At 46.2% G+C, this 12,928-nt stretch overlaps 1 protein-coding gene across 1 annotated transcript in view; it reads left to right on the forward strand.

Moving 5' to 3' along the window:
* The first annotated feature begins 1,003 nt into the window (after positions 1–1,003).
* Positions 1,004–12,928, forward strand: part of COLGALT1 (collagen beta(1-O)galactosyltransferase 1) — a 35,324-nt gene continuing 23,399 nt past the window's right edge. The window contains 3 exon segments of the mRNA XM_048491678.1: positions 1,004–1,278; positions 8,544–8,654; positions 12,211–12,328. Coding sequence (XP_048347635.1) covers positions 1,052–1,278; positions 8,544–8,654; positions 12,211–12,328 — 456 coding nt within the window. The 5' untranslated portion in view covers positions 1,004–1,051.

Below are 12,928 nucleotides of genomic sequence, written 5' to 3' on the forward strand. Positions count from 1 at the left end.
TCTTGTACCACTTCTATGCCCTACTGTCTTGGACACGCCATATTTAAACAGGGGAGTGTAGAGGAAGGCTGAGCAGCTTTTCCTCCAGGATCTCCAGTCTACCCTGTGGAACCCAGGAGAGGGGAACCAAGGGGAAACTGAGGCAGGGGCCTTGTGCAGTTGGAAAGGAAGCTGGGAAATCCTGATCTTCCCCAGCAGGCAGTCCTCAAATGATCAGGTGGTGGCAGCATACCCAAAGAGAAAGTTAGCCCTCCCCAGGAAAAGTCGGTAACTCCTGGGGGTGTGCAGAGTGCGAAGTAGGGCCTGCCAGCCAAAAGCAAGCCCGTTTCGCCACAATTACCAACAATGCCTCCATCAAATTATTAGGCATGATTACATCAGAACCAGTGCCTTCCCAGGAATTACCAAATGATGGGTCTCTACCACAAAAAAACACTCTGCAAAGCAGATCACCATACTTGAACCATAAAGAAGGAGGGGTGGTGGTAAAATTTTGAAACAAACAAAATCTTTAGATTGCAAGCTTGGGGAGGTGGGGGGTGATTGGAGATAAACTGCAAACTAGTTTTTTTGAGAAGGCCTCTCCGTTAAAAAGCAGTGAGTTCGGATCAGAAAGCAGTAATTCTGTCCAGATGTAGTAGGTTAAAGTGTGGGACTAGGATCCAGGAAACTCAGGTTCGAATCCCCACTTTGCCATGAAAACTTTCTGAGTGACTTTGGGCCAGCCACACGCTTTTAGAAGTATTTGGATGGGACACTGCTAAGGAATACCAGGGTCGTGCTGCGATGATAGGCAATGGCAAACCGCCTCCCATCCAGTTATCTCTTGCCTAAGAAAATCCTCCACCCAGGACGGGCGCGGGTCCTTCGCTTTGGCACTGCTCCGGTCGGCGGGCAGAAATGCTCCTCTTAAAGGGAAGGGCCTTCCCTCCCCGGCCCGCCCCTTTCCAAAGCCGGGGTTTCCCCGCTCTCCATCCTCGGAGCTCGCCCCGTGCCCCTTTAAGGCGGCCTTTCCTGTCGGAGGACGGACAGTCAGCCAGCCAAGGGGACCATGCCGCGCGGGGGCTCCCGGCTGGGTCTGCTGCTGCTGGCGCTGGCGGCGTGGGGCGCGCGCCCAGCGGGGGGCTACTTCCCGGAGGAGCGGTGGGTGCCCGAGTCCCCCCTGCGGCCCCCGCGGGTCTTGCTGGCGCTGTTGGCCCGCAACGCGGCTCACTCCCTCCCGGCGGCGCTGGGCTGCCTGGAGAGGCTGCGCCACCCCAAGGACCGCATCGCGCTGTGGTGAGTGAGTGGCTCTACTTCTTCCCCGCGGCAGGCTGCAGCCCCTGCCGTGCCTTACTCCCGGGAGTCAGCGCCAGGCAACGCGGCTCGCCTTGGGAGGCAGCCTCCGCTCAGTTCACGGAAGGAACAGGAGGGGGCCTGCCCCCCCCCCCTCCACTTCTTGCGAAAAACCCTTTGCCAAAGAAACTCCGCCAAAGAGACCCGTCTGCGGCGGAATAATTTTTAGGGTTGTGTGTTTTTGCACTTTCCTGCCACGCTTTTTTTGGGGAGCGGGAGCGAGGAAATAATAGAAACAATATAAATGAGCTTTCAAGTTTATACAAAAAGCTGCCTGTTTTAAATGCCTCTGAGCGAATGCAGAGTAGCCCCTTCTGAAGAGGACTTTTATTTCTTTTCAAAACGCACCTTTCCGGTTTTCAGAGCGTTCTTCACTAGAGAGCGATAAGAATTTCACCCCTTACTGGCAATAGGGGAAGTGACAATGTAACGTGGAATTTGGCAGTTTCAGTGCAGTGAGAACTGTCCTACAACTAGCAAACAGTTTATGCCATAAAGTTGCACGGTTTTACCAAACTTCTATGGGGATTTTATAATCACCTAGCTGCATATGTGTTCTATGATGCTTTTCTTCAGAAATCATACATAAAACAGGCCAGGGTATTCATAAATATCTAGATATGTTGCTTTCTTTGCATTGCAAGCTAATATATGTGGTTCAAGGGATGGAGGCAAATATGCTGTATGAGTTGGGGTTTTTTTATGTAGTTCTGTTCTCCTTGAATTAACATGTTCAATTTACTTCTATAATCAGTAGCTTCAAAATCAGTTTTGAGACCCCCTTAAAACATTCTGCTTTCTGGCTCTCACTGCCTCTGCACGTGCTCAGAGACAGGCAGTTTGCTCCCTCTGGCAAAGACCGGCTTTAAAAATTGGAACCACCATTTCATGTGCAGCGTGGCCCCTTCTGAAGGGTGCTTTTCCTCTGAACATCTTCCATCTTATATATATTCAGGAAGTTTTAAAAACACTGATCACATAATCCTGACTTTCCACACTCCTGTGCTGGCAACCGGCTAAGGGAATGACACTGATACTCTGCTTTGCTGTCCCAGCAGCAAAAGGCATTTATCTGACTGGGGGTGTGGAGACCAGGAGGAGCTGATTCATACGTGGCAGTTTGTCAGGTTTAAGCAATACAGTTATCCTGTACTAAAAAGGCATGGTTTGGCTAACATTCTCTTTCCAAAATCATAGCCTATGTGGACATAAGTCATAAATGTATTTAAGTTTGCAAATGTATTTAAGTTTGCAAATGTATTTAAGTTTGCAAAAGTTTTAGGCATAGTGGACTGTTTGCAGTGCAATCCTAAAGAGAGTTACACATTTCTGAGTCTGTTTAGGTTTGCATTGTCAAAATGCAAATTATTGTAGGCTTGGGAATCTTCTCTTAGATCCACATGTGAAGTTTGTTTGATGTGCCTGTTTAAAACTGATCAAGCTTTACAATGGCCTCTTCGGAAAAGTGAGACTGTGGACTCTGCTGACTTGTGTGGCTGTCTACATTGTACTGCTTGAGAAAGAGAGGCATCCCCATTGTAAGACGGATGTAAAATGGTTTATTTTCTTTTATTTATTTCCAAAATGTATGCCCTGCCTTGCTGGCCTCTTCAGGGCCACCGAGAAACAAACTGATTACAAACATATCTCATGGAAATGCATCTTTAAAAGCATTTAAAACAACCACATCCATGAACCAAAAATACACATACAAAAACATCAAATCAACAAAGTGGAGGGAGGGAGGAAGGGATCACCTATGTGAAACAAAAACAAAATCTTCACCTACTGGCAGAAGACCATACAAGAGGCAGGCAGGTCTCCATCCTGAGAGAATTCATAGATTTGGTCCCATGAACTATTGCCTGATCTCAGAAGGTGGAGGCAATTGATCCACAGTCTCAGAAGATGACTTTAGTGGACAAATAGGTTTGTAGGTAGCTGGTATGGTTGTCTGAATGCAGGCTACTCTCTTAACTAGGGTTAATTAGGGTCTTTCCAACCAGGATCAGAAACCATGATTTTGGTTGATGAACCACAACTAGCCTCAAGCGTGCTTTCATGTGACTTGTGAATGTGAACCACCTTGGCTTGTTGCTAGTGGTTCCCAAACTTCCTAATGCCACGACCCTTTAATTCAGTTCCTCATGTTGTGGTGACCCCCAACCCTAACATTTATCCATTTTACAGATGGAGAACACTGATGCAGAGAGTCTTAGGCGACCCCTGTGAAAGGGTCGTTCGACCCCCAAAGGAGTCCCGACCCACAGGTTGAGAACCACTGTGCTAGTTGGTCTCTATAGCTAGGGGGTATCAGGCCAGAGAAAAAGGCAGTAGAACCAGTGTGTGTCTATGCAAACAAGGTTTTTGAGCAATTGTGCTCTGTAAACTAATCTTAACTAAGGTAAACCGTGGTTCTGTGTTCCATCTGAGTTGCACTGCCCTGATGTGTGTCACAATACCTCATTGTGCCAGTGACTTTCCCACAAGAGGCTGTGAAACTCCAGAAAGAAGGGCAATGTGACTATCCCAGCATTCCCTGGTATGTTGCCAGCTGTGTTCACAAAAGTTCCTAGTATCAACAACAGCAACAACAACAACAAGCCTTTATTGGCATACAAGTTCCAAGTATCAAAGACACAGGCATTATGCTCAAATATTATTCGTTAGAACAGAGGTCCTGAATCTTTTTGAGCCTGCGGGCATATTTGGAATTCTGACACGGCATGGTGGGCGCAACAAGAACATGGCTGCCACAGGAAGTAGAGCCAGCTGCAAAATGATTGCCACAGCTTCTCTTCAGTAATACCATGTGGATCCTTGTTTTATGGTAACAGCTACTGCCAAAGCCATGTTTTTTAAAAAAGCTGCACAACCAATCAAATCTCCAATAGTCATTCAGAACCCTTGCTGGCCCTACCTCACCCCACCCATTTCCTAAAAATACTTGATGGGTGCCAGAAAAAAATGTCAGCTGGCATCATGCTGCCCATGTGACCATGTTGGGCACCCCTAATTTGGAATGTCAGATTGTTCAAAATGCTTAATCTGCATTGTATTGGCGCTCCTTACAAAAAGTTTAATAATTGTCATTAAAGAAGTCAAATAATTGTAATTAATGATTAGGTCAGCTTACCTTTGCATTTGTATAAGAATGGAGACAAGCACAATTGTCATTGTCTTAGGAGAGGTATCTCCCCCTGTATGGCAGATGGGTGCCAGTTCTAAAACAGTAACTCCCAGGTGAAATTTTTACAGAGGCCGTTTCCGCACGGCCACGGTGCGGGGGTGCGTCGGCGTAAACGACGCCGACAAACCCCCCCTGGGACCGTTCGCACGAACGGTCCCAGTAGGGGTGGGGAAGACAGTGCAGCCTGCGCTGAGGCTGTACCGTCCCCTGAACGCCTTACTGTCCCTCTGGCCTTCCTGCACGTCGCACAGGCCAGGGGACATGCCCCCCTGGCCTGTGCGACAGCTCTGGAGTCGCAGGGCAGGGGGGGCATGTCCCCTGGCCTGTGCGACACGCAGGAAGGCCGGAGGGACGGTAAGGCGTTCGGGAAAGGGGGGGAAATGGCGCCTTCCAGCTGCTGCCGTTCGCATGGCAGTGGTTGGAAGCCACTGTTTCCGAAAAAGAAACAGCAGCTTCGCACCGCTCGGGAGTTGCTGGCGCTGCTGCGAACAGTCTCCCAAGGATGCTGTTTTTAGCGTCCCTGGGACTCTGTATTTGGCCCATGCGGAAAGGGCCAAACACTTGAGGTTTAAAAAAATAACATTTTAGTAAAAATCAGCTTCCTAATTACTTTAAAGCAGTTAAGGTAGTCCTCTGAACAAGCACCAAGTCAGAGTTTGAGGATTCCTGCTGTATGTGTAAGAATGGAGTTGCAGTCAATTCGTTAAACGAGGCAGTCCTAATGATTGACTCCACTGCAAAGGCTCAGTGGGACAGTTATGCTGAGCACCACTTTGCAGTTTGGCTCTTTGGAAAAAATGAGGAAATGTGAGAAAGTAACACTTTGGAACCACCCCAGAACATCATGAGATTACCCATTTGAAAAGAAGAAGAGAAACTCCGAGTTGTAGAGAAAGGCCAAAGAGAATTGTCTTTCTTTAGTGGCCCAGATTGTCCCGATCTTGTCAGATTTTGGAAACTAAAAGGAATCATCTCTGGTTAGTATTTGGATGGAAACCTCCAAGGAAGTCGAGGGTTGCTGCACAGAGGCCGGCAATGACAAACCATTTCTGAATATCTTTTGCCTTGAACCTTATGGGGTAGCCATGTCAGCTATGACTTGATAGTCCTTTCCACCACCACCACCACCACCACCACCACCACCACCACTACATAAGAAAAAGAGTTTGGATGTATACCCCCCTTTTCTCTCCTGCAAGGAGACTCAAACGGGCTTACAATCTCCTTCTCTCCCCCCACCCCACAACAAACCCCCTGTGAGGTAGGTGAGGCTGAGAGAGCTCCGAAAAGCTGTGACTAGCCCAAGGTCACCCAGCTGGCATGTGTTGGAGTGCACAGGCTAATCTAGTTCCCCAGATAAGCCTCCACAGCTCAAGTGGTAGAGCAGGGAATCAAACCTGGTTCTCCAGATTAGAGTGCACCTGCTCTTAACCACTATGCCACTGCTGTGTAAGGTGACCTAGAAAACTCCAAGGGGATCTTGTTGGCATCAAGCTGGGTCTTAAAAGCAGGAGCCCATCAGCAGTCTGTTGGTGTGTGGAGGCCATGGCTGACTCCGGTGATCTCTAGTGTGGTGCCCAACAGGCTGTAGGGCCAGATACAGTTGGTAAACCAGACTCTGACTCTTTCAACATACTTGGGAGCTTCTGGCCAATAGCTGAAAGCTGCAGTAACTTGAGGATCTATTGTGAAGGAAGACAAGTACCTTTAGAAGATTTCTTCCCATGCTGCAGCACAGGGAAAGCCACGCATAAGTGAGGCCTCTCTTGAGTTCTACAGCAACACTATTCCCTTCCTGAACAGCGTTAAGGTGCTTGGAATGACACTTGTATTCTCACAGCATCAGTCTGCCTCATCTGCCCTCTTTCTTCAGTTGTCCATGTCCTCCTTAAAACTTGCCAGGAACGAATGCAGGTAGAAACATCTCATGCACTTATATGGCAAGCCTGAAGTCGTTGTGGAGGATTTAAGAGAGACGATCTCCCATTTTTTTCACTATTGTAACAGACTACCAGCTGTACCCCGCCCTCAACAGAGGAACGTGCTGAGAAAGTAATCCATTTCCCCATAACTGTACCTATTTTTGAAAGATTTTTTCACCAACAGTAGTCAAGATGGGGAAGGAGAGGGGAAGAAATGCAGAACTATTGTTGTTCTTTATTGTTTAGCTCTATTCTGATTGCTTTGGATGGGAGCGAGCACTTCAGAAGCAGAGTGAGAAAGGGATGGCTTTTGTTCACTCATTTTTGGCAAGGCTTTGTGGACTTCAGTCAGTGGTGAAGAGCTCAAGGTGTATTTCTAATAGGGAGTGAGAAGGCCTCCCCATTCTTCCCTCTGCCCCACTCTAGAGGTCAAAGCCCTTAAGCATCTTTTGACATTCATTTCTGTTCCAGACCTTGAGTGCCGTACTCTCATCTTGCCATAATAAACAAGGCAGGTGTACAACAGGTACTGTCACAAACATTACACCCATGCGTACTCCAACTCACTAGGTGAGTATCATTTCAACATTCTTTCTATCACAAATATACAAAAAAATTTTTTTGGGTAAGTACACCGTCAGATATGGCTATAAAACCTCTAGATTAGGTTTTTATTTCGGCAGTCCTTTGTCAAGCCAATCTGAAATGTATAAATACAAGTGTCAATATATAAAAGTCTATCTAATCCTTTCATTTTCATATAATTAACAAAAACCCAAAGAACCTTCCCATATGCACGTACAATTGTTGTACAAAGTATTTTTTTTCCTTACTCCTGTAGGAGCACAACTGTTTTTTCTTACGCTATATAAAAAATAAAACATTCATATTATTCAATATTAAACCTAAATTTTCATATAAATAATAATACAACACTTTTCATTGTAAAAATTCACCTACATAGTTTCCAAACTGAATTTCAAATTTCACTTGAATGGCTCTTCTTCTATAAGAGCAAACAAAAGGGGGGAAGAGAGAAAAAGATGAGGAATAAATTCAAAATATATTTGTTCTAAGCTTTTTCAAAAGTAACCAAATGCCTTTCCAAATATATAAGTACATTTACTAAATAGTCCTTCTCTCTGGATATCAGGATCTTATGTGAGACCATAATACAAGGAAGTTTCCACAGAAGACATTTCTCTGCAAATCTGGAGCTGGTGCCTTTCTTGTGGAATGACCTGCCTGAGGATATCAGGAAGCCCCCCCCCCTTTATAATTTCACAAAACATGCAAAACGGAAATGTTTCAAGAGGGTGTTTTTATAAAGGGATTAGAACTGTGGCATGAGACTTGAAAACCTTATGGGGTCGCCATAAGTTGGCTGCCACTTGCTGGCATTTTACACACACACACATAATGGAACAGTTCAGGAGGTCACTTTAATAAGAGAACAGGATTGTAGGCTATTGCAGTGTTATCAGTATGCACCCCCTTGTATTTATTGAATTATCTTCTACCTTTGTAACCTACTTTCTGCATTGTGGCATGTCATGCCTTAGATGGGTTTTTGTTGACATTGCATTCCAGTTCTATAATCCTAGTACTATTTTTTTGTCTACTGGATATCTTTTGCTGTCTGAACAGTTTTCTGTATTTTGCAATCTGCCTTGAATCTCAGAGAGAAAGTCAGGCTATAAATGAAGGGATTGTCAGAAGTTTTGCCCACAGCATTTTAGGAATCGAGCATATATATCCTGGAGTGCTGGTGTTACTAGAGTTCTATACACTGTCTCTGCTGCGAGATTTAGAGGGGTTGGGGAAGGCAGAGTTTGGGGTCGATCAATGTGATGTTGCCCCTGAATAACATTATAGGCCCCATGTCTTTATGTTTCCTTAGTATTTTTGTTTTTACTGTAGGGGCTAGGAAAACTTTCTAGAGCATCGTTACATGGAGGCTATTTTTGCTGTTGCTCCTCGTTTTCCCAAGGGTGGCAAGTTAGGGCTCTGAGCTAGGGGTTACATGACCTGCTGTGGGTGGCTTTGGAATGGTAAAAGGAATACCAGGCTGCGTCTCATTGTCCCCATCTTTGCAGGGTGGCGACTGACCACAATGTGGACAACACAACAGCTGTGCTTCGGGAATGGCTGGTCAATGTTCAGAGTATGTACCATTCAGTGGAATGGCGTCCCATGGACCAACCCAGGTGAGTGAGTAGTTATGGGGGTGGGAGGTGGTGAGAGGCATGTGGTCTACTAAGGTGCACTTTAAAAAAGAGCAGAGGGAGCTCGGACAGAACAAGCCAACTAGAGCTGGATTTGGAGGTGGTGCCAAGTCCAAAGAAGTTACATTCTAGCTACAGCTATGCTTCGCAGTCCGCTTCCTTTTTTACATTTTGCAGGCATAGTAATCTGGTTTGGTAATGACAGCATGAGCAGATCTGTTTGCAGAAATCTTGGTTCACACCAAAGTTTTGATATGCAGTTCAGTGCAGGGTATTCCCTGAACAAAGTAAAATTCTGAGCTCAGATAGTTTGCATTCTACTGCTTGTGTACATCATACTTGTCTAACATAGTTGCATACTTTTCTCTTACATAATTGTACAATTGTTATCATTTTGTATAGTTTATTCTAGTGAAGAGGAGAGGTAGGGTTCTGCAGAGGCCACTGAAACACAAAGCTACTGGAAATGTTAGTAGATGTAGGCTGCAGTCCTAAAGACCCTTTCTTGAGAGTAGTCCCCATTTAATAACATGGAATTTACTGAAGAATAGACCTTCTTACAATTGCTCCGAACAGCACTCCCCCCGCGTTATCATTTAAGGGTAGGGAAAATGATGCGATGGGGGAGTACTGAAAACTCCCTCTCTCTGCACCACAGTGCCAGTCTGAATTGTCCCCGAAGTTACTGAGACTTCGTCATGACCATGAGAGCTGGAGTGTCATGTATCTGATCATTGGCACCCAGGGAGTGTGTGAGGAAAATGCATAGTTAGTACCCCAAGAAGCTGAATTCTTTTTGTCTTTTTCTTTGCTCATATAGAATCAGGGGGTCTGCACAGCCATTGCCCTACCAGAATGGCTGAACTTGGGTAATTGCAAAGGCTGAAAAAGTACCAAGTTCTTGGTATATATTCATTTTGTATAACTGCCCCCCCCCCCCATTTAATATTTTCAATAGTTTTTCCTCTGATCTTTGCTCTTTTTGGTTTGGAAACACTTTTTAAAAGAAGCTGCTAATATCGACTATGTGCATTTACTCAACAATAATCAAAAGAAATTAATACACTAACTTAGAAGGAGATTCGGCTTTAAAATGGGATTAGATGGATCCATGAAAGAGAGGTGTACCATTGCCTCCTAGCCTTTGTAGCTAGTCTCCATGATCAGAGGCAATAAACCTCTGAATCCTAGCGCCAGGAGGCAAGATCAGGGGAAGGCTGCGGTCTCTATGCCCTGTTTGTTGGCATTCTGGTTGCCCACTATGGGAAAGGATACTGGACTGGATGGACCACTGGTCTGCACCAGCAGGGCTCTTCTTGTGTTATTATATAGGTCTTGGCCTGTATGCCCTGTTTGTTGGCCCTCCAGAAGGACTGGTTGGCCACTGCATGAGGTGGGATTCTGGGCTAGATAGACTGGTGGTCTGATCCAAAAGGGCTCTTCTGATGCTGTTAACCTCACCTGCTGTATCTGGTAGCATTTTGAAAGTCCAGCTACATGAGTACCAAAAAAGCTGGGGGTTTTTTTGTGTAAATTGTACAAATGAAGCATATTTGCACATAGTTTCTTGTTTAGCACAACTTGCTTCACTTGCTTGTCAGGGTGGAGTAAAGTGGTGGGTAAGATGAAGAAGACCCCCTCTGCGACCTTTGCAGCAACCTCTCAGATCCACCCTTGAACTGGACGTCTGAGATTTAACCTGTCATTGCTTGTTCCCTTAAGAACATAAGAACATAAGAACAAGCCAGCTGGATCAGACCAAAGTCCATCTAGTCCAGCTCTCTGCTACTCGCAGTGGCCCACCAGGTGCCTTTGGGAGCTCACATGTAGGATGTGAACGCAATGACCTTCTGCGGCTGTTGCTCCCGATCACCTGGTCTGTTAAGGCATTTGCCATCTCAGATCAAAGAGGATCAAGATTGGTAGCCATAAAGCAACTTCTCCTCCATAAATCTGTCCAAGCCCCTTTTAAAGCTATCCAGGTTAGTGGCCATCACCACCTCCTGTGGCAGCATATTCCAAACACCAATCACACGTTGCGTGAAGAAGTGTTTCCTTTTATTAGTTCTAATTCTTCCCCCCAGCATTTTCAATGAATGCCCCCCCTGTGGAATTCCTAGTATTGTGAGAAAATTTCTCTCTGTCAACATTTTCTACCCCATGCATAATTTTGTAGCAGACTTCAATCATATCCCCCTCAGTCAGCCGCCTCCTCTCCAAACTAAAGAGTCCCCAAACGCTGCAGCGCCTCTCCCTCATAGGAAGGTGCTCCAGTCCCTCAATCATCCTTGTTGCCCTTTTCTGCACTTTTTCTATCTCCTCAATATCCTTTTTGAGATGCGGCGACCAGAACTGGACACAGTACTCCAAGTGCAGTCGCACCATTGCTTTATATAAGGGCATGACAATCTTTGCAGTTTTATTCTCAATTCCTTTCCTAGTTACCCCTAGCATAGAGTTTGCCTTTTTCACAGCTGCCATGCATTGAGTTGACATTCCCATGGAACTATCAACTAAGACGCCTAAATCCCTTTCCTGGTCTGTGACTGATAGCACTGACCCTTGTAGCATGTATGTGAAGTTTGGATTTTTTGCCCCTATGTGCATCACTTTACATTTAGCTACATTGAACTGCATTTGCCATTTCTGAGCCCACTCACCTAATTTATCAAGGTCCGCTTGGAGCTCTTCGCAATCCTTTGTGGTTCTCACCACCCTACATAATTTGGTATCATCTGCAAACTTGGCCACCACGCTACCCACCCCTACTTCCAGGTCATTTATGAATAGGTTAAAGAGCACTGGTCCCAAAATGGATCCTTGGGGGACACCACTCCCGACATCTCTCCATTGTGAGAACTTCCCATTTACACCCACTCTTTGTTTCCTGTTTCTCAACCAGTTTGTAATCCATAGGAGGACTTCCCCTCTTATTCCTTCATTGCTGAGTTTTCTCAACAGTCTCTGGTGAGGAACTTTGTCAAAAGCCTTTTGGAAATCCAAGTAGACAATGTCCACAGGTTCACCCCTGTCCCTTCCAAGTGTTATCTTTTCAGTCTTGAGGACTAGAACGTTGGTTATTAATTGATTTTTGCTTTTTGAAAAAGAAAGCGGAGGGTGCCAGGATGCTGAATCTTGAGCCCAGTATCACAAACATTGGTTTCAAAGTTCTTAGGGCTGGTTTTGGAGCATGGCCATATGCAAGCATGACCATTCAAGGGACTGCCCATCAGGGTATACTGTGAACTCTTCAGCTGTTGGAGTTGTAGCATAGAATGGATTAGACAGGTCTCTGTGGAGTTAAAGTTCATCTACCCTTCTCAAAATGCCAATTTGGGCATGTTCTCTGTGACAGAGAACCTGTCACTCTACCTGTTCATCCCCAGATCTTTGGGATACTGAACATCACCATGCCTGAATCCTCTTAATTTCTAACAATTGTACACCTAGTCCAAGCACACAGAATGACGTCAGTACTTGGAAGGGGAAGTTTTACTGCTTTCAGAGTCCTGATCGTGGGCCTTATTTTTCCTTGCAGGACTTATCCAGATGAAGAAGGTCCCAAGCACTGGTCAAATGCCCGTTATGAACATGTTATGAAGCTTCGCCAGGCAGCGCTACAATCTGCCCGGGACGTTTGGGCTGATTACATCCTGGTAAGGAAGAGGAGTTGGGCTGGAAGCTTGTTGGGAAGAACTGGTTGATATAAGCTTTTATTGCGGAGCTGATAGGGCTACTGTTACAAACAGATCATGGACACATGAATCTTCTGCCTTATACTGAAGCAGGAGCAGCAGTGGTGTAGAGGTTAAGAGCAGGTGCACTCTAATCTGGAGAACTGGGTTTGATTCCTTCTCTGCCACTTGAGCTGTGGAGGCTTATCTGGGGAACTAGATTAGCCTGTGCACTCCAATACATGCCAGCTGAGCGACCTTGGGTTAGTTCAGGGATGTAGGTATAGATTTTTTAGGGGGCGGGGTTCGGGGTTGGGACCACACCCCCACCTGCCCCTAGGGCATGGCCACGCCTCCCCAAGCCCCGCCCCTGGCCTAGCACTTATAAAAGCAGCTCTCCGAGGCTGGGGATGGCAGACTCTCCTGCCCTGCCCTCCCCTGCCCCCCGCCAGCTGGGCTCCCAGCCAGCAGCCGGCAGTTCCTTCTGCCCGCCCCTCTGGGCAAAGGCATAGAGGGAAAATGGAGCCCCCCCCTCCCCCCCGGCAGCCGCTGTGATGCTGGACCCCCAAACAGCATCACTTT

The sequence above is a fragment of the Sphaerodactylus townsendi genome, linkage group LG03 (assembly GCF_021028975.2).
Source record: "Sphaerodactylus townsendi isolate TG3544 linkage group LG03, MPM_Stown_v2.3, whole genome shotgun sequence".
Classification (NCBI taxonomy): domain Eukaryota; kingdom Metazoa; phylum Chordata; class Lepidosauria; order Squamata; family Sphaerodactylidae; genus Sphaerodactylus; species Sphaerodactylus townsendi.